Raw genomic sequence first — 21191 nt, 5'->3', positions numbered from 1 at the left:
CCAGCATCAGCTCATAAATCATTTCTTCTTACTTGTTTTAGGTTGCGCCTGTGTACAGTAGCATAGGTGAAAGTATCGCCCGAACCCATCCCACATACGTGAGCGTGTAAAGTTCTTGCGAGTAGCATAGGGGAGAAAAAGGAAAATGGCAAATCAAACCGCGCACCACGTTTGCGCAATCGTCGGAGAAGATTTGCAGTGGAAAGAATGTACAGGCTGGCTTAATGTTGATAGTATAGGTTAGAGAAGGTCTCTGTGCGCTTGAAGCACATACATGCGTATACATTCGACGGTTTCTCGCTGGCTTTTTTGCGTTAGCCATACACGCGTTATGCTGTGCATTCGCGCATACGTGTGTATACAACGCCGGTCATATTGGCGAAAAACCGAAACCACCAACAGCATTAGCGATGCGCGTTTTTGCTCTTCAACTGTTTATTTTATTTTCTCTTTTACCTCGGACAGGGAGGGTTCTGGCCGGTCAACAGCATACAGGTTTGGAGATTCGAAACCGACCGAGATAATAGTGATGGTTTGCAACGTATACGCCGTTCTTTAGAAAGCACTATGGTGCTGCCTCGAGAACATTATGGACAAAAATTATATGACAGCTATTTTTGAGGATTTAATTTGTGCTAAAGGACATGAAAGATACCTTGATCACTGTCAGCGCTCGTGACCTACTTTAATTAAAATTCATTTGTGCCTCTCCATGAATAAATTATTAAACTAGCACACGAGCGGTGTCAGTGATTATGGTATAAACACAGCAGAATAAATAACAAGTATAGCATATGCGATGACAAATTCTTTTCTTGTTTCCCTATTTAATAAAATCTCCATTATAATATAATTGCTATGTACCACTGCTTATTTTAGTCAACTACTGGGCGCCTCCTTAAGTGTTTAGTAGTTTCAGAAACAAATGCCTCTATGATCGCTTTAAAATGATGCCGCTGAACTTATTTTTTTATTACTTATCAAGAGCAAAACTAAACATAAATTAGTTTTGTTCGTATGTTAATTGATCATTTAATATTGCTATTTTTCTAGATATTTTAATTCTCATTAAATACGCTTGATTTTTTATATTTAAACTTCATAAGTTTGACCGCGTTCGTCCCAAAGTGCGAAACGCTTAAGCGATCGTCTGCAAACCGATCCAATGCGACCGATTGTAGGTGTGTGGTTTTTTGTTTTTGCTGCCTTTTGCCTTTACATTTTTTATTTATTTATTCACGGCTTATGTTGTTGCATCGCTTTACCGTACCCACCTTCATGGCGATGTTTGATAGACGTTTGGATAGGGGTAAGCTTTTTTCCGGTCTTGCAGGGTATCTCGTTAATTTTGCGAGCCAGCAAGAAAAAAAAAACGAAAAGGGCAGCAGGAAATTAGAACGGTCCGAAGATGGTAACATAAAAGGCATACAATATTGTCTGAAATCGTTGTCGGGTAGCGGGTACGGTTACGCGGTTCACGATCGGTTCCAAATATTTTGGGCGCGATTTGTCGATCATGGCGAGGTGGGGCAATGAAAAGATCATTAACAGAATCCACCTGGAGGTGGCGTGAACGATCACCAGCGGCGTTGCTGGGGGAAGTTTTTTGTTTTCTCTTTCTGCGATCAGTGCTAAACATTGCCAGTTTCATGAGCACGGTGTAGTTGAGTGTATGTATGTTTTCCGAAACTTATAAAACATAAAGCGAATCAGATTCCATGCCTATGTACACAGCCGAGCTTAAGCAAAGAAACATTCCCCGGTATGCGTTCATGACATTCGCGAATGTGACCTTAGAGAGCGTTACCAAAAAAATCTTCCGCGCCTATCCACAAGATAAGGGTGAAACAGGACGGCGAACAAGGGTACATGGTAAAGTGATGCTGGTTTATGGCAACATCCCGCCCTCCCCCACCCCCCTCCTCCCCCACACTGCCCAAACCACCCACCTACCGGTTTATGATGCTGGTTCGCTCTCCGCTCCCCGTCTCCTCCACCGAGAAGTCATCCGAAAATAAAAATAAAAGCATCCCATGCTGGAACGCGCACCGATACCATCTAGTCATTTTTGGGGGGGGAAACGGAACGCATACGCATACAGTCGAATGATTTGGGGCCGGTTTTTGGTTTCGCATCGAGCGATCTCGTTAGCGTGCATATGAACCCTTGGATGAAATACTGTCATAGTTTGCAAATTCAATACTAAAACTGCTTTCGTTTCTTCATTTATTTGGTTATATCTTTCATTATCTTGCTTGTTCTAGTTCTTGTTTTACTTTGTTTTCATCTCTTTTAGTTTTTGTTTGAAAATGGATGACTTTGTTTCTAGTTCTTTTTTCTTTATTTTTTATAACTAATCCATGGTATTTTCATTAAATTTTGCTATATATTCTATGAAGTATTGTTGTTAAATATTATAAAAGTATCAGAATAGGAATTAAAAAATTTAAAAGGGTAATCAAACTAATCTAGAAATGACAAAGTTACAATAAAACATGAATAAAACCGTACCATAAGACAGAAACATAGCATAGCCCCAACAATGTTGTGCCTCTGAAGTATTGAAGGATTATGCGTCACGGTGTGCCTTTTGCATTGCGTTCATACGTTCCACCGTTCGATGGTGGTAGTAGTAATAACGTGGTAGTAACATTTGTAGTAGTAGTGAAACCATACCAACAAGCTCTATTTCGGTGTTTGTTGTTTTCTTTCCCGTTTTTCGTTCCTTTTTTCTTTACTTCCACCATTTATTCAAACGGACGCGCCGGGACGTTCGTCGTGTCGCGACAAGCCGGCGATTTTTCGCTCGGTTCATTAATGTTTGGTGGCGCTTCACGGTGGACGTACAAACGGTGGTGCCCGCGTGTGTGTGGTTGCAGTTGAAGCTGGTCAAATCAACGCTGCTGTTTAGGAAATACGGATATACGGTATTCTACCGGCGTGCACCGTGGGTGGAACTTAATTTTGTGAGTGTGTTGTTTTTCCTTTCATTTTTTGTTTGCGCACAAGAATCATCAATTGCGGACGTGTTTTTTTTTTGTGACAAATACTTGACGCATTTGGACAAAAGTTTAGAACAAGTTTGGAAGGGAGCGATACCAGCAAAAAGGTAAGTGAGTGTTGTTTGAACTCATTTCTAATGCATTTAGTGAAATCTATTGGCTATTAGGTGTGTGTGAAATTTTAAACGATCCATTTATATGCAAAATAGGACAGATCGAAGCCGGTCTGCGATCGCGTAGCATGTAGGTGTGGGTCCATTGTGTGTAGTGTCGGTCAACATTTTGCTAGAATTTGAATTGATTTGTTTGATTTGTATCAGTGTACATCACTTTTTAGCGATTGAAACGTGTCGGACCTTGAACTACAGCCAGTCAATTGTATTGTAGGGTAAAAAAAAATCTGTTTCTTATTGCACTTTTTGGCAACTTCTTTGGATGGCCGAACAAAAACCAAAGATAAAAAAACGAATGCCGGAACCGGTTCGTAACGTACATTGCATTATTCTCTACATGCTCTCCCACGAGGGAATGGTGTTAAAAAGAACGATGATGATGATGAAGCTTGTGTCCAACCAACCTGTTGCACCAACCTTTATACTGGGAAATTAAAGCTTGACTTACTAAATTAGACTGCAGTTTAGGTAATTTTTTACTTCTGGCTATTTGAACTTTTTAGACATGTAGTCTTTGATTTTGTTTAAAGCACTTAAAATTAACCCTTTTATTTCCTTATTTTTGTTAATAATCCCAAAATGTATTCATCATTGCATACTTTCAGGAGTATTTCGTGACACTTCACGAAGTTCTAAGCGCATGTTGCGTCCCTTGTTACCACGACGAAAGTTAAACTGCATTTCTACATCGATTGCAGTAGGTCGTTCAAAATTCGTTGCCACTGTTGGCATATTTAAAGAATTTTATAATCATATCAAAAAACGGTGCATGATCAGTGTGTTGGTGTGTTGTAGCAATGATTTAATCGGTCCCACACTCCCCGTTCCGCTCGTTCGTTGTTCGTAGCGGGCTATTCATGTGCGAAACAACAACAAAAAATGACACTTTCGACAATCTGTCGATGGTTATTTTTAGGCTTACAGTTAAATAATTCTCATCCAGACCGCCCGCTCACCGCGGTTGATGGAGAAATGTTACTGCGGAATGTTGCAGGAAGGGTACAATCATTTTTAATTCCAGTGAGTGAGTGTTGCCAAAATGGTTGACCAACACCCAAATTGAGTGATTAGCAAATGCAACATATAATCGAGTGATGATTCACGATAGGAGAACTATTTTTCCTTTACGCACACGCTTTCTTACAGACACACACACGCACACGCACGATCGAACCGTTAGGGAAAATGGAAAACTTTTACGCCCTTGCTGTGCTTCAAAGGAGAAAAGCCACACCCTCTTCATCATGCAGGGGGGAAGGGGAGACCTCCGATGGGGTGCTAGAAGAAAACAGAAGCTAACACTTTGGATTTAAGTGACCGTGTATGTGTGTTTGTGCGCGTGCCCCGTTTAGCATAATGCGTGGCGTTTGCTTGATCTCCATCGAAGTAACCCATTGCAGGGAACCTAACCTTCTTGGATGGAGAGTTTTTCCCGCTCTATTCCATTTTCACGACTTCAACCACACACACACACACACTCGCCCATCTTCATCGGAATGTGCTCGGTTTCGGTTCAATTAAAATCCGTCTTAGTGTGGTGGCCTTGGCCATGTTTCCCGGTCACGATGACGTCGTGCGTACCCGACCGGGTGCATATGCGTACCCAACGACAAGCGAAAGTAAAAATGTGTTGCCCATAATTTAGAGTGCTCGACTGAACGAAATGAACTGTGAGCGTGTGTGTGTATGTTTTTTCCCTTTATTCCCAATTCCTACTAGATTGCGGTTCTTTGTTTGGTACGGTTGGTGGGGTATTTTTTTTTTGGTACAATTCAACATCGAATTCCGCGGTCGCGTTTGGTGTGCTTAGCGCGAGTTGTATTGGCTGTGGCCGGGTGTGTTATCTTTATGTGCAGTGGCCTGTCGTGGCCAGAGGTTAGGAAGCGGCTAAATTAATGCCAGATGCAATGCCTACCCAGCACCGAGCAGCCGGAGTGTGATGAAAGTTATTTGTTGTGCGGAGAACAACAGCAAAAAATGGCAAAAAAAACCACTTGATAGAACAGACAAGCATGATTTTAAGAACCTTACCGAATGGGTTTTAATCGATTGTGGAATGGTAAAGGGTTGAAAAAAAAAATTCTCAAACATTAAATACCCCAAACAGATAATTCAATTTGAATGAAGACACAAATTTACGTCTAAAAAGTTATGTTACTAAACCAATAGCGGCGAAGCAGCAGAACCGCGATGGAGGAAAAATACTTGGCGCGTTATTTATTTATCCACTTCATGCCGAATAATAAATCAAACATGCCATACCGGAAGAACGCAACGAAATAGATCTTTTCTTGTGCGTCTGTTGTTTATGATCGATGCTGATCAACGATCGTTTGGTGTGTGGTTTAACAACATGTGCTTAGTAGAAGCGGCACTGCTGTGCTATTTTTATTTATTTTTGCCAATCCTACAGAATTCATTCGAGAGTGGCCTACGGTTTATATTTGTTTCCCTTTCGATGATGGTTTTCTAATTTATGCTTAAATAACATAGTTATGAAACGTTTCAATTAGAAATTCGAAACATCGATCAATTATCTATCTGGTGGCGTAACGATTTATTTTGCTACGTAGCCCGATATTCAGTCCTTGCTAAGGAAGAACCGGTCCGGATGGGATTTTGTCTCGGTTCTGTCGTGTGGGATCGGTGCCGCTGCCAATTGTACCACCAGGCCACCCCTTCAACTATATGCAGTTCATTAATCCAGTAGAATTCTTGACCATAAAATACCCCTCAATGTTTGCCATAATTGGGTTGAGCACGTCATGAGCTTTGACTCCGGACAACCAATCTTTTTAAGTGCTTTCAGGCAATTTATAAGGCCAAAACATATAAAAAACATTATCAGATAATTTAATTTCGAATTGTGTATTTTTTATATTCCTTTTATCAAAAAACAAACACAATAAATGATTATCCTTTTCGAAATGGGATTCTTTTCTGCTCCGTCGCCGTAAAAGTCCTCTAAGCTTGATGTCACTCTAAAAAGGGCGTTGTGCCCATTTTACCTAGTTTTCGGTAGAAAAAAAAGTTTGACGACTCACATCATTTCACCAACCGGTCTGATGGTTAGCTCATGCACCTGCACCCTCGGCGGTGTGGCCAGCACGTACAGTATGGCATCGGCAATATCCTCCGGTTCCAGTATCGGTGTCTGACCCACTTTCATTTCATCAGGAATCGCTTCCGTGTTGACCAATCCCGGACTAATGCTCTGTCAAAGAACAAACGATAAGCATCGGCCGTAATGGCTCAGCGTTACTAGCACGATCCACACCCACACTAGCCTTACCGTCACTTTGATTTTGGTATCGGCCATCCGTAGCTCGTGACGCATCGTTTCCGTGAGTGCCGTCACACCGAACTTGGTCGCGGGATAGATATTAAAGCTCGCAAACGCCGGCACCGAATGACCGACGACACTGTTAACGTGCACGATATGGCCATCGATCGAGCGGCTGCTCATCGACTGGTACGCTTCCCGGCTGCACAGCACCAGCCCCATCACGTTCGTGTCGACCACCCGCCTCAGCTGGGCAGTGTTTTCGGGCGTGAACAGGGTAATGCCATCGGCCGCAATGCCCGCATTGTTGATGAGCACATCCACACCGCCGAACCGTGCTTCGATCTGCCGGAACGCGGCCAAAATGTCTTCCTCCCGCGTTATGTCACACCGGATGGCGTGCAGATGTTTGGCGGCCGATTCGGTGACTTCCGCTCGGAGCGCTTCCACACGTTCGACACGCCGCGCGAGACCCACCACGATCATGCCGGCGTGTGCGAGAGCCTTAACCGTAGCAGCACCAATACCCGAACTGGCCCCTGTGACGAGCGCCACCTTACCGGTCCAACGGTCCATTTTGCTATGAATTGTACGGGGCTTGGTGCAGGGCGATCATTAGCGGTACGAAAGGTTTAAACCGTTCCTGATTCGGGAATTCGGGTTATCTTATCTGCTGATGGAACATTAATTCGTTTCGCACTGTAAACTTTGTGGGGATTGATTGAAACCAAAAATCATAAGCTCTCTGTTTACTGTGATAACGCCGCAATCTGATTTGCCATAAAATCATTATAGCAAAAACATAAATTACACATTACAATGGGACATCCATGCGTTCATTTGTTCCCGGCTATGTGGAACGCTTCCCACTTTCTCATCCACGCAACAAAACATCTGTGTGTGTGTGTTAGTGCCAACGCTCATCTTCGTCTTCACTACCGGTTTATTTCCTTTGGATTATGCTTTCCACGCTTTAATCTCGGTCTCTCATGTTTTCTTTACGTTGTGCAACTTTATTGTTTTGGCAATTCGCTGCCATCCCGAACCCAACCCAGCTCATACGGTTTCGCCAACCGGTTTTATCGTTAGCTCGTGGATCTGGACCCTTGGTGGAGTTCCGAGCACGTACAGGATTGCGTCCGCAATGTCTTCCGGTTCGAGGCAGGGCCTTTCGGCAAGGGCAGTGCTGGTGGGCATCTCCGTTCGGACCAGTCCTGGGCTGATGCTCTGTGGAAAAGAAAGAGTGAGAGGGAGAGAGAAAAAATATAATCTAATTGCTTAAATCAAATTGCTTGAAAGATGCTCCATTGGTAATGCTACCCACCGATAGATGGCGCACATTTATGGTAGCTCATAACTTTATAGCAATGTCGTTATCACTATGTACTTATCGTATGTTTGCCTGTACAGATTGTATTAAATGCACAGAGTTGTCCTTTACAATAACAAAGTCAAGCATTAAACCATATTTATGTCTTCAGCGATTAAATGCACAATTCTAGATTGAAAAAAATGTTTTCCCATTTTACAAAAGTAAGAAGGCCAATGAAACTTCAAGCATACATTGTTTGTGTGTGCAACGATAAGATAAGGGGGCTGCGTTTGTTTTTATCTCTGCCTTTCGTTTGTTACTTACCGTGACTTTGACTTTAGTCCCGGCCAACCTCAGCTCGTGGCGCATCGTTTCGGTGAGTGCCGTCACACCGTACTTGGAGGCCGCATAAACATTGATCGTTCCCATCGGTGCCACCATATGGCCGAGGATACTATTAATGTGCACGATATGCCCGTCAACCGAGCGTTTCTTCATCGATTGATACGCTTCCCGGCTACACAGCACCAATCCCACCATATTCGTATCGATCACATCCCGTACGACCTGCGTATTGTTGGCATCCAGCACACCGACACCGCCCTTCGCTAGGCCAGCGTTATTGATCAGCACATCCACACCACCGTACTTTTCCTCCACCTGCCGGAACGCGGCCAAAATGTCTTCCTCCTTTGTGATGTCACATCGGATACTGTGAAGACGCTCTTTTGCGTCCCCGGGAAGATCATTCTTCAGCTCGTCAACGCGTTCGACACGACGCGCTAGACCGAAAGTGATCAAGCCCGCTTTGGTGAGCGCTTTTACGGTTGCCGCACCAATGCCCGAACTGGCACCGGTCACTACCGCTACCTTTCCCTGCCAGCGTTCCATTGGTTCTGCCCGGTTTGATAAGAAACGCACTGTTCCGTTCGACGGTCGTGTTGGGACTGTCGTGTGCGTTAAAACGATGCACAGACGGGACGTATTATACCTTGCTGTTGGTTTGAACTTTGCACAGCAGGAGTTCCTAGTCATGGTTGTGTTGGTAACAGCATCTGTTGATAATACACCCAAGAGATGACGGTGCGATATGACACTTTTTGGGAGCGACGGCTTGAGTATGACGTATGAGTTGTGATAACATTATCTGGTGCGGATTTGATGTCATTATTCACTTAACGTGTGGTTTATAATTTTAGATCGTGTTATGAAACACTTGTAACACATTTTATCATTTGCTCTGGAACAGGGGTCACCCGAATATTGCGCCCGAAAAGTTGTTTTCCCACAATTTGTGTTATTCAATGTTATTTTTTAACAATAAGTTAACTTATATGTTAACAATAAGTAATATGTAAACAGTTAAATAATATTACTATTTCCGTTAGTAAAACAATTGCTTCAATATTTAGCATTAGTAATAGTAATAGTCTCGAGGACCGCATGCGGCCCGCGGGCAGTAGTTTGGAGACTCCTGCTCTTGAAGATAATGTGCTATAAAAATGATTTATGTATTTTAAATAAATATGAATAATTAAAAATGCTCATCCTGTTGTGTTTGAATAATGATGTCTCTTTATTTCTTGCAACTTGTTAACAGAAGCCTTAATCTTTTGGACTGTTCATCTTGAAATACAATGCCATTTTTACATTTCTTCGCCCACCGGCTTTATCGTTAGCTCGTGAATTTGTACTCTAGGCGGGGTCCCAAGTGCGTACAGAATAGCGTCCGCAATGTCCTCGGCTTGGAGTATGGGTGTATCGCCCATACTGTTCGGGATGATTTCGGTTCTCACCAGCCCTGGGCTGATGCTCTGGGGAGTAGAAAGAGGGATAACATTTTTGTAAAAGGAATACACGTTGAAGGAAATTGAACTTGTAATCTGATTAGTAATATTGGTTGGATTGCATTATTTGTAATGTTTCGCGTTCACTTTAATATTTACTATTTTAAAACCATTCATAGTAGGTTTTTTTTCTCGCTATAATATTGCTGCTATAAAATCATTGGGGGTGCGAATAGTAAAATATAAAGAAGTACTATAACTTACTACTTTAATAATACTACTTTAATACTGGAATTGTGATGTTTCTGATAAAAAAATCAATTTGAAATAAAAAATACATCCAAAAGTATAGTCGGATTGGAACCTTGTTTGTTTTGCGTGTAGATAACAAACACTGCGTTCGGCTCGGAAGCTTATCCATCAACTTACCGTGACTTTGATTTTTGTCCCAGCCAACCTCAGCTCGTGGCGCATCGTTTCGGTGAGTGCCGTCACGGCATACTTGGCAGCAGGATAGACATTGAGTGTCCCGATCGGTAGTACATAGTGGCCGAGGATACTGTTGATGTGGATGATATGTCCATCGACCGATCGTTTTTTCATCGATTGATACGCTTCCCGGCTGCACAAGGCCAGCCCCATGAGGTTAGTGTCGATCACATCCCGCAGTGCTTGCGTATTGTTGGCATCCAGCACACCGACGGTCGATCTTGCAACACCTGCGTTATTGATCAGCACATCCACACCACCGTACTTTGCCACTATTTCACGGAAGGTGGACATGATATCTTCCTCCTTCGTTACGTCACACCGAATAGCGTGTAAACGTGCGCGGACTCCGTCGGGAAGATCATTTTTAAGCTCTTCAACTCGTTCGACGCGCCGTGCCAGACCGATCGTGATCATTCCAGCCTTTGCAAGGGCCGTCACAGTTGCCGCACCAATGCCCGAACTGGCACCGGTCACTACCGCCACCTTTCCCTGCCAGCGTTCCATTCGTTCTGCCGAGTTTGATAAAAAACGCACTGTTCCGTTCGACGATTACCTTGGGACTGTGCGTTATGCACAGACGATGCACAGACGGGACGTATTATACCTTGCTGTTGGTTTGAACTTTGCCCTGCAGGAGTTTATGTTCATGGTTGTGTTGGTAACAGCATCTGTTGATAGTACACCCAAGAGATGACGTTGCGTATTGACATTTTTTGGGAGTCGGCTTGAGTATGACGTATGAGTTGTGATACCATTATCAAGTGCGGATTAGATGTCATTAATCTCTTATCGTGTGATAAACAATTTTGGTTCGCTGAGGTCAAGTTATGCGATACTAACAACACATTTTATCATTTATTCTTGAAGATAATGTGTTATAGCCGGGAACGGCACACCTTTCACGAATTGGGTCAGATAGTAGAATCAATTCTGAAGCTGCGGGCCAGGCACTACGAATGAGGTTTTAGATGCATGAAATAGGTGATATCGTAAACTAATGTTGTGCCTGATGAGTCATTTGAGAATAGCCATTTATATGAATCTAAAGTGAGGAAAAGTCATTGAAATTTGGAATCGACTCCCCGAAGGATTCATGAATCCTCGGAGCAGTGGCAGATTAAGTCTCTTCAAAGATCATCAAGACATCAAGCCTAAGGTTGGTACATGACGAACATACGCTATGAAGGTCATGATTTGGAAGGTTTTGAAGGTTTAATGATTCGTGAATCTTTGAAGATTCATGGATCTTTGAGGACACATTTGACGACGATGATGGTTCACATATTATCGTCGCAAATTGTTGATGTCGTGGAGAAAAGATGTTGTTTTGTTCACGAGGTCTTTACACATTTTCAATCGGTCCGGTAAAAATCTGTAGCCGGATTTAGCCCGCAGGCCGCACTTTGCCGGCTCCTGGTGTTATAAAGATGTGTTGTTTATATTTAATGAATATAAATTAATAAAAATCCCAACCTGTTGTGTGTGAACAATGGTATCTCTTTATTTCTTGCAACTTGTTGACAGGGCCCTCAACCTTTTGAACTGTTTATCAAACCTTGAAATACAATGCCATTTTTACATTTGTTCGCCCACCGGCTTTATCGTTAGCTCGTGAATTTGTACTCTAGGCGGAGTTCCAAGTGCGTACAGAATAGCATTCGCAATGTCCTCTGGTTCGAGTATGGGTATTTTGGTAATCGCAGAACTGTTCGGGATGATCTCGGTTCTTACCAGTCCAGGGCTGATGCTCTGATGTAAAGAAACGGATATGAAATTAAAAAAAAAACAGAAACGTATTTAAATAAAAAAAACTTTTAATTACTAAGACTAATTCGATACAGTTTTGATTTTTTTGCAATATTTAATATTGTCAACTTCAATATCAAATATTTCTGCTGTCAATTACAGTAGCTATTTTAGCAAAACACCTTTATAAAAATACTGCTTTGAAGAACCTTTTGACAGAGATGTAGTAATTTTAAATCAAAATACAAAGAACCAGCGATATTTTTGGTTACAAATTAAAAGCTAATAGTACCAATTTAGAAGTATTGCCTTTCTAGCGATTAGATAAGAAACAGCACAATGCAGAGTTCCGTTTGGTAGCTTGTCTGATAGCGTGTCCATCAACTTACCGTGACTTTGATTTTTGTCCCAGCCAACCTCAGCTCGTGGCGCATCGTTTCGGTGAGTGCCGTCACGGCATACTTGGAAGCCGGGTAGACATTGAGTGTCCCCAACGGTAGTACATAATGGCCAAGGATACTGTTGATGTGGATGATATGTCCATCGACCGATCGTTTCTTCATGGATTGATACGCTTCCCGGCTGCATAGGACCAGCCCCATGAGGTTAGTGTCGATCACATCCCGCAGTGCTTGCGTATTGTCGGCATCCAGCACACCGACGGTCGATCTTGCAACACCTGCGTTGTTGATCAGCACATCAACACCACCGTACTTTGCCACTATTTCACGGAAGGTGGACATGATATCTTCCTCCTTCGTTACGTCACACCGAATAGCGTGTAAACGTGCGCGAATTTCGTCTGGAAGATCACTCTTCAGATCTTCCACTCGTTCGACGCGCCGTGCCAGACCGATCGTGATCATTCCAGCCTTTGCAAGAGCTGTGACAGTTGCCGCACCAATGCCCGAACTAGCACCGGTCACTACCGCCACCTTTCCCTGCCAGCGTTCCATTGGTTCAATTCTAAACTCTACCTTCAAATAACCCCGAAAAAAGGCGATCAATAAATACGCAGCCGAAAAGGTCGTTCAACACTGCTCAACGGTTGGATAGTGACTGCCGACGCGTCTGCTCGATATGTATGCGAGAAGCATGTGTTACAACGTTTAGAAAGCTACGGTATCGTAACGCAATCTAATCACCACCGTATCGGTGTGTAGGTGCCTTATCAAACGCACATTCATTGAAATACCAGTATGTAGGGGAATGAGTACGATGATTTCGTTGTTTTTGTGGTCAGTAACTCAGCCAGTCTATGATTGAAACATGAAATAGGGGAACAGAAGGTATCTAAAATAGGAGGTTCGTTCATTTTATTAGTATTTAAAGGAGCACAAATAAGTAACAGTAGTTTACAGTATTTTAAAGTGGAATGATTACTCATAACTGAACTACAGGCATTAGTTTCTGAACGACCTGATGTTGCTTCGAGAGGTGTTTGGAGTAAAAATTCGATGAATTTTTGAAGACTACCAAGCTAAATGACCGATTGAAACACGAAGGTACTAAATTCTGACTTGTTAAACGACTTTAGGAATGCCGATTGCATACTTTTAGGTGCTGAGAACTCAACCTCAATTGGGAGTTTCAATACGTTGGTACGTTATAATATTAGGAATATCGTTGCCGTGATTCTATTCTACTTCACCAACTGGTTTGATTGTCAGCTCGTGTATCTGCACTCTTGGCGGAGTTCCGAGCGCATATAGGATCGCATCCGCAATATCTTCCGGTTCGAGAATGGGTCCCGTGTATGTATCACTGTTGGGATTGATCGGAGTTCGCGTAAGTCCTGGACTAATGCTCTGTAAATTAAATGATTCGTATTAGCGAACTAGTCACAGTTACGGATCGGACTCTTCGCTTAACCTTACCACAGACACTTACCGTAACTTTAATTTTTGTGCCAGCAAACCGTAACTCCTGGCGCATCGTTTCCGTGAGTGCGGTAATACCGTACTTAACAGCCGGATAGATGTTAAGCGTGTTCAACGGTGGTATTGAATGCCCGACAATGCTATTGATGTGCACGATATGGCCATCGACCGAACGTTTCTGCATCGATAAATACGCCTCTCGACTGCACAGAGTCAATCCGAGCAGATTGGTGTTCACTATATCACGGAGATCTTGCGTATTGTTTGCCTGCAGTACGCGTATGGTATGTCTCGCTATTCCAGCACAATTGATCTGCACATCGACACCTCCGTGCTGGGCCTCTATCTGGCGGTATGCGGCCAAAATGTCTTCCTCCCTGGTGACATCACATCGTATACCGTGGAGTCGCCCGGACGCATCAGCTGGTAGCTCCGTTTTGAGTGCCTCTATCAGCTCCACACGCCTTGCTAAACCGATCGTAACCATGCCAGCACGAACGAGTGCTTTTGCAGTGGCGGCCCCAATACCCGAGCTGGCTCCCGTCACAACGGCTACCTTGCCTGTCCAACGGTCCATGGTGTGAGGGAATTCGAATTCGGTTGGGATTTCTTTCGATAGTGCGTTCACGATTGCTCTGAAGCTTATGCTGTGCGGACGATCAAAGTGCAACGAATTTATACTCTGGCCACCCTTGACATTGAGCTAGCAGGATTCGGTCCATTGAACACCAGTGCACGTTGTTGCATTCTTCAAACGCTGCAAGATCTGTTAAAAGTGTTTATTAGTGCGAGGAAACAAAACCAACGAGGTGATTGTTTCAGACTGTTTTTACTTATTTGTTTAAGAATGAATTAAATTACAGTAAACGGGATGCAACAGGATTGAAGGATACTTCAATCAAAGTTCTTCAAGCAGCAACATTCTACCAATACCAACCAGCATAAACATGCCGTGCCGTGTATCTATCTGTCGAAACTATCTATAAATAAGTATTCCATCAGCCAAATTTCGAACACAATCTGCCAAGACTGACGCGTATTTATGCTTCGGGTAAGTTGTTTGTTCCTTTTCTGCGTTTTAAACAATCCTCACTATTGTTTGCGTAAGGAAAGGGCTAAGTAAGCAACAAAGGTAAACAATGTTTGTTTGTAACAGTATGTGTATGCATTTCCCCGGTAGCCTAACGCAATCCGGAAAATGGAGCAGAATGTGTTCATTAAATGTATCAGTATCTCGGCACACTGGGCGCGGTTGAAATATGTTGTTTTTTTTTTGTCCAAAATTAGACTATTTAGAGAAGGATAGTGAGGGAAAAGGCGTTTAAATACGCAATTTAACAATTTACTTCAAGAAACGATACAATAAATCAATTGAAATAATATTTTTTTGCCCAAGATTTTTATATTAAAATGCCCATTGTGTACTGTGTGAGAAGTAGCTACTGATCGAAGAATCCAGAGATGTATGCCGAACCGCACACATCTCTCAATTCTTAAAGCAATTCTTGATATGATCCCAGAGGATCATATATTTGGTTCGCAACGCCTGACAATATGCAATCCTTCTTTTTATATCTTGTAATGTTGTGCTGTTTCGAAAGGTTTTGGCTACAGTAAATTTAAATAGGCAGCGCTGACGGTCCAATATCCCATCCGAACGAATCCCCTGTGCGTAGGATTGACTATCCAGCTAGGGGTAAATGAAGTCAAAGAAACCTCGTGGGTTGTTGTACCGATAAAGAAGATAAGAAATCCAATATTGCTGATATTTTTATGTCTGTAAAGCTACATAAAACTAAGCATTCCTAGGGCCCATAGGAACTCCCTCATTGATGAAATGGCATCCATCCATTACACATCTCGCTTGGGTCATTAACGATCGTTGAGTTTTTGTGCATGTAACTCACTTCCTCCACTGGGATGGACTTACAACGTCACGTGCACTTGTCGCGCGCCATCATCTAAACAAATTAGCATTAGCCATCATCTAAACAAATTAGCATTAGAGACTGGGAGACAGCTGTGCGATGATGCCTCTGACATCAGACATTTAGATTTGCAAATAAATACCAGCTGCCACTGAACCTCCCGTAGTCAGTTCCCTCACTGATATCGTGCAAAATGGATCGATGGGTAGGAAAAGTGGCGATCGTAACTGGTGCTAGCTCCGGCATCGGTGCCGCCACCGTGCAGGCTCTTGCCCGGGCCGGCATGGTTGTGGTAGGTCTGGCACGTCGCGTTCAGCGTGTAGAGGAGCTGAAGCAAACACTACCACCGGAAGTTGGAAGCCGCATTCACGCGTACCGGTGCGATGTGACCAGCGAAGACTCGATAGTGAACGCTTTCGGGACTGTCGATCGCCAGCTCGGTGGGGTGGATGTGTTGATCAACAATGCAGGCGTGTCGAAGCTAACCTGCACACTGCTAACACCCGGCAACGCAGACGATTTGCGCACTGTGATGGACACGAACGTGATGGGGCTGGTGCTGTGCAGCCGCGAAGCGTTCCAATCGATGAAACGCCGCCAGACCGCCGGTCATATAGTGAACATTAACAGCATTCTCGGCCACAAGTACATCGGGTTTCCCAACCTCAACATCTACGGTGCATCCAAGTATGCGGTAACGGCGATAACGGAAACGTTGCGAAATGATCTGCGCAACGAAGGCACCAAGGTGAAGGTTACGGTATGTTGAAATTGGTGGATGATTGACCTTGATTTAGGGAAGACACAATGCTTAATAGAATGCTGATATGTGTTTCGTTGCAGAGCATCAGTCCCGGGATAGTGCGAACAGAGATGGTGCCAGAGGGCAAACAGTTCGAAAATACGCCCATGCTGGAAGCGGAGGACATTGTGGGAGCGATACTGTATGCGTTGGCCACTCCTCCTCATGTGCAGGTGCACGAGGTTATCATCAAGCCGGTGGGCGAGCTGGATTAATGTTAACGTGTGAATCTTTGTAAAATATTTTGCTTTTCAAATTGATAAACAATGCATATTGAGTTATTGGTTTTTATGCTTAAGAACCATATAATATTACGATATCTCAACTAATTCCCCATTGATTTGGTGAATTGAGGAGATTAGACACGGTTCTGTGGCAATCGAACGGTACACTTATACTGCAAAGGTGTCGTTACGTTACGCAAGCAATCACGACACGTGAGAACCTCTTCACGCTAATGATGCAACGAATCGAGAGTCATAAATCAGCTTCATCATGCTGTAGTTGCAGTCACAGATAGATACAGTCATTAGTTGTTTTTTTTTTTGTGCCAGAATCATTCTGCAATAAAATCTATTTTACTTTGAATGGAGTAGTTTTTTTCATTAGTATCGATTATTGACGATAGATGGCGCTAGCATTTTTGTTATTTAACCTGGGAAAATGAAGGCCTATGGCATATCTAGGAATCTGCCTATCCGATAACTAATGTCTCGTATGCTTGCGCCTGAAGATATGCAGGATTTGTAACTCGTTACGGTACCTGATACGTTATTACTAAGTACAATAATGAGAACAGTGGTATGAGAAAACTGTTTCTTCGATGTAAAAGTACCTTTGATAAATTAGCATTTTAGTACAATTTATCTAATTTTGCTTGACCAGACAGATAAGATATTAACTATTGCTTTTTGTTCCTCCCTACCGTTTCAGAGTGCAACACAATGGCTAATACCCCCGAAAAGATTCCTCTCGAGCAGCAGCAGCAGCAGCAACCGCCTGCCAATCCGTTGTATCCTTCCATTGGTCAGGATGCGGCAAACCCTTTGCTTCCACAGGCCGCACCGACCTATCCAGCGGCTCCAATGGTAAGAATAGGGCAACATCACCAAACTGTCATTGCTGTGCTTAGTGAGATACAAGTTTTTTTTTTAACTCATCTCACTGTCTAGACCACGGGACCACCACCTCCACCCGGTTACATGGCGGTACCGCAGAACGGAATGCCGATCATGACACAGCCAGGCATGCCGATGCAACCCGTACTCGGCCAGCAGCAAGTTAGTAAGTATTGTTCCCATGACGCTTGGTTTAGCACCAAACATCAGTCCTGTTGGGCAAAAATAATAAAAGCAAAACCTCAACCTACATATCGAAGAAACCATTTGAAAGGCAATTGATAACGGCCCTTGTTCCTTTCTACACGCGTACAATCGGCAATGAGACTGCCAGTAGATAAGATGTACGTGAATCTAGCGTGGGGTGTAGTAGAAGAATCGCAATCGCTAGATAAGTGAGCGAAAAAGTTCACACACTGTCAGCTTATGACCGTCGCGCGATTCGATGCAGTGCCGGCCAGTTCACTGGCAGAACTCAACCACACAGGATGACTCGGAAGACGCGGGCCCAAGACTATTTCACAAGTTGCGTATCGGTCGATCGGCTTTGCGTGAGTGACGAACCTTCGGGCGCTGGTCCAGTCCGTGGGGAGCGTGTGGAGGGCAAAAGGAAACAGTATCAAACCCGTCGGCTGGTGATCGTCGTTTGGCATGTGGTGGAAAGGAAGCTGGCAAATTGTGGGCGTTTTATGCGAAATGTACGATTCGGGAAGCGATCGGTGAAGGAAAAGCAGCGGACAGAGGAGCCGTGTGTGGATGGTCGAGATCAACAGTTTGAACGATTGCTAACGGATCAAGAGCGAAGGTGCTAGCTGGAATGATTCGAGGAGTTGAATTTATTTTCCCCCAAGGAAATCCCATCCTAATGGTGTCTGTTTCTCGATCTGCTTAACGTTTCTCCTCAGTGTCTTGGATGCCTATGCCGCAGGGCATACCCAACTGTCCGCCTGGCTTGGAATACCTGACGGCAGTTGATCAGCTGCTCGTGCACCAGCAGGTCGAGCTGCTGGAGGCCTTCACCGGCTTCGAAATGGCGAACAAGTACACCGTGAAGAACACCTTCGGGCAGAACGTGTACTGGGCGGTGGAGGACACCAGCTGCTGTAACCGCATGTGCTGCGGTCCGGATCGTCCGTTCGATATCAAGATCCTGGACAACTACCAGAACGAGGTGTTGCATCTGCACCGCGATCTGCGCTGCAAGTCCTGCTGCTTCCCGTGCTGTCTGCAGAAGCTGGAGGTGTCGGCACCGCCGGGCAACGTGATCGGTACGGTTGTGCAGAAGTGGAGCCTTTGCCGTCCGGTGTTTGACATACGCGATCGCAACAACGAAACGGTGCTGACCATTCGGGGCCCGGTTTGTCAGTGTTCGCCATGTGGCGACGTGAAGTTTGCCGTGAGTTTTGGAGCAACTTGGAGCTGTGGGGGAGATTGTAGCAACTAACGATGAACTCGAACTTAAACTTAAACACCATTGCAGGTATTTTCTAAAGATGGTACCGAGGTCGGCAAGGTGACGAAGCAGTGGACCGGGTTCGTGCAGGAACACTTCACCGATGCGGACAACTTTGGCATCAACTTCCCGATGGATTTGGACGTTAGGGTGAAGGCTACCATGCTCGGAGCCCTATTTTTGATTGTGAGTGTTTGGTAGGGTTTCCCGCAAAGAATCGCCACTTACTGGTACTTCCGTATATTTGCAGGACTACATGTACTTCGAGAGCGGCAATAACAAGAAGATACGTCGTTAAACATTTTTTCCTCGTGAAGAATCGTAATGCAACACCTTTATGAACGCCTTGCTGTTGAAATATTACAACAAAACAAAAAAAAAAAACAACATACAAACAGCCAGAAATCTTATGTCACTATGCATTTACAGCTCAGGATATACAATGAATGCCACCTTGGGGAAGGTTATGCGGGACACAATAATATTTCTCAGGAAAACAAAAGGAAAAAAAAAACATTTTACACGTCCATTTACACGTGATAAACGATTCAGGTGCCAGAAGATGTTGATGGGAGATGTTGACAAACAGAGGAAGATATTTTTGTCCTACTTAAAAAGTGTTCTTAACATGTTTGCACAAAACAGTTTGCGCTGCTATCTTTTTTATACATGTATTTTTATGTTTGTGTCCTCGTGCTTAATGAGCTTAGCTGTAGCAGAGAAATGATTTACAAAATCATTCGTATCGTTAGGAATGAATAATATTTGGTGTAGAATGTAAGCAAAACGAATACTCATTCGCCGTTCATGTGTCAAAAATGTCTTCAAAGGTCACTGCTTTGGTGTATTTTGCTTAAGAAGATTTTACCGATGAACCGTTAACGTTTAGAATGCAAAACTGTTGTAACATTACTTTTAGATGCACTTTAAACATTTGCGCATGGTGCACAATTTCTCAACCACTTACCCGACCGTGCCAATGGAGAATACAACATCACGAACCCCGTATAATCATTTCCTGAACAAAAATTAACAAAAACCATGTGAAAATGCAAGGAAGAGCAACTATATAAATGTCAGAAATGTTTTCGAAACTTACTTGTCAACGCGCATGTTCCTTTCCTACTAATGAAGAACAAATAAATATTATTTTTAGCTGAATTGTTATACTTACCTTTTTTGTACGATGACCAGCACCGTTGTTTGTTGATATTTTCCTATTAATCTACAAGGAAGCAAAAACATTTATTGCAGTTTAATGTTATATTCATCAAACACTGCTTTTAACTATTCTAAGTATAGAAATAATTGTTTAAAACTGCTTGAAATATTGATTAAAAATATTTTTGACCGTGTTATTCATGAATTCGAATCGTTGTGCTTTATCTCGCTGGTACATCGAAGCCCGAACAACAAAGCGCCTAAAGTTATGCACATCGCCACACACTCGCTTTGATAGTGCTCGAATATCGGTCACATTGCTAATGAGGCGCCAAATCTCGCAGTTTTACATCAATATTTGTATAGCTTGATGAATAATTCATTGAATATTGAAGTTTTGAAAATTTTACAACCCATACAGGTGGAACATGATGAAAAGAATAGTTTGGCTTCTGGCGTAATAAAATCGTTTTAATATTCAATGCAATCAGAGCATAATAACAGAGCGCCACTGCTTCCAGTATATTTGAATAATATGTTATCAAATGCTAGTTTAGGCTTAATTCTGATGAGAGATCTTCTTGCGCGTGGAAGTATATCACCCAACTCGATGCTTTATTACTTTGGATAGTCTCATCACAGTTATTGATCCAAACAGCCACTAATCAGTGGTTATTTACTAGCCAAATTAGGATCCGTGGTTCCGGTGCGCAACATCCATTTATTATACTCATCAACCAAGCAGAGTCGCATGCTAACCTTCGAAACCATACCGAGCTTGTCGCTGCAGGCCGACTAGCATTAATCTCCCAGATTTAAGTTAAGTCAATTTTATTTCCCTTTTTTTCGGCACGGAACATCAGCGTTATTTTTAACTATTTGGACCCTTTTTTTTCCTTTACCTTCAAGGTTACATCCTCTCTTCGCCATTACCAACACTCGTACACAGAAAAAAAGCTCGTAAAGATGCGAACCAAACCGTAAAGACAATCGGACAGGTGAGCGAGAAAACGGTTTTTACCGAAAAGTGAGAGGAAGTTAGGCCAAAAATCAA

At 43.3% G+C, this 21191-nt stretch overlaps 7 protein-coding genes across 7 annotated transcripts; 2 read left to right on the top strand and 5 right to left on the bottom strand.

Annotated features, from left to right (window-relative positions):
- Positions 1-6215: 6215 nt before the first annotated feature.
- Positions 6216-7037, bottom strand: LOC128715425 (farnesol dehydrogenase-like). The gene is made up of 2 exons (XM_053810321.1): positions 6468-7037; positions 6216-6389 (listed from the first exon to the last, which is right to left on the bottom strand). Exons 1-2 carry the CDS (start codon positions 7032-7034, stop codon positions 6216-6218), a joined length of 741 nt encoding a protein of 246 aa, XP_053666296.1. The 5' UTR covers positions 7035-7037.
- Positions 7038-7514: 477 nt separating this feature from the next.
- Positions 7515-8661, bottom strand: LOC128715512 (farnesol dehydrogenase-like). Its single transcript, XM_053810419.1, has 2 exons — positions 8095-8661; positions 7515-7685 (listed from the first exon to the last, which is right to left on the bottom strand). Exons 1-2 carry the CDS (start codon positions 8659-8661, stop codon positions 7515-7517), a joined length of 738 nt encoding a protein of 245 aa, XP_053666394.1.
- A 755-nt stretch (positions 8662-9416) lies between these two features.
- LOC128715811 (farnesol dehydrogenase-like) lies at positions 9417-10556 on the bottom strand. Its single transcript, XM_053810728.1, has 2 exons — positions 9987-10556; positions 9417-9584 (listed from the first exon to the last, which is right to left on the bottom strand). The coding sequence occupies exons 1-2, from the start codon at positions 10551-10553 to the stop codon at positions 9417-9419; spliced, it is 735 nt and encodes a 244-aa protein (XP_053666703.1). The 5' UTR covers positions 10554-10556.
- A 1068-nt stretch (positions 10557-11624) lies between these two features.
- LOC128715402 (farnesol dehydrogenase-like) lies at positions 11625-12751 on the bottom strand. Its single transcript, XM_053810295.1, has 2 exons — positions 12185-12751; positions 11625-11798 (listed from the first exon to the last, which is right to left on the bottom strand). Exons 1-2 carry the CDS (start codon positions 12749-12751, stop codon positions 11625-11627), a joined length of 741 nt encoding a protein of 246 aa, XP_053666270.1.
- Positions 12752-13432: 681 nt separating this feature from the next.
- On the bottom strand, positions 13433-14252 carry LOC128711785 (farnesol dehydrogenase-like). The gene is made up of 2 exons (XM_053806672.1): positions 13686-14252; positions 13433-13603 (listed from the first exon to the last, which is right to left on the bottom strand). The coding sequence occupies exons 1-2, from the start codon at positions 14250-14252 to the stop codon at positions 13433-13435; spliced, it is 738 nt and encodes a 245-aa protein (XP_053662647.1).
- Positions 14253-15796: 1544 nt separating this feature from the next.
- LOC128713043 (farnesol dehydrogenase-like) lies at positions 15797-16620 on the top strand. Its single transcript, XM_053807905.1, has 2 exons — positions 15797-16363; positions 16447-16620. The coding sequence occupies exons 1-2, from the start codon at positions 15797-15799 to the stop codon at positions 16618-16620; spliced, it is 741 nt and encodes a 246-aa protein (XP_053663880.1).
- A 729-nt stretch (positions 16621-17349) lies between these two features.
- On the top strand, positions 17350-19274 carry LOC128711784 (phospholipid scramblase 2-like). Its single transcript, XM_053806671.1, has 5 exons — positions 17350-17493; positions 17578-17689; positions 18429-18919; positions 19004-19162; positions 19227-19274. The coding sequence occupies exons 1-5, from the start codon at positions 17350-17352 to the stop codon at positions 19272-19274; spliced, it is 954 nt and encodes a 317-aa protein (XP_053662646.1).
- The last annotated feature ends 1917 nt before the right edge of the window (positions 19275-21191 follow it).

The sequence above is a fragment of the Anopheles marshallii genome, chromosome 3 (genome assembly GCF_943734725.1).
Source record: "Anopheles marshallii chromosome 3, idAnoMarsDA_429_01, whole genome shotgun sequence".
NCBI lineage: Eukaryota > Metazoa > Arthropoda > Insecta > Diptera > Culicidae > Anopheles > Anopheles marshallii.
Note: the sequence above shows the minus strand (reverse complement) of the source record. Positions and strands in the feature narration are given on the sequence as shown.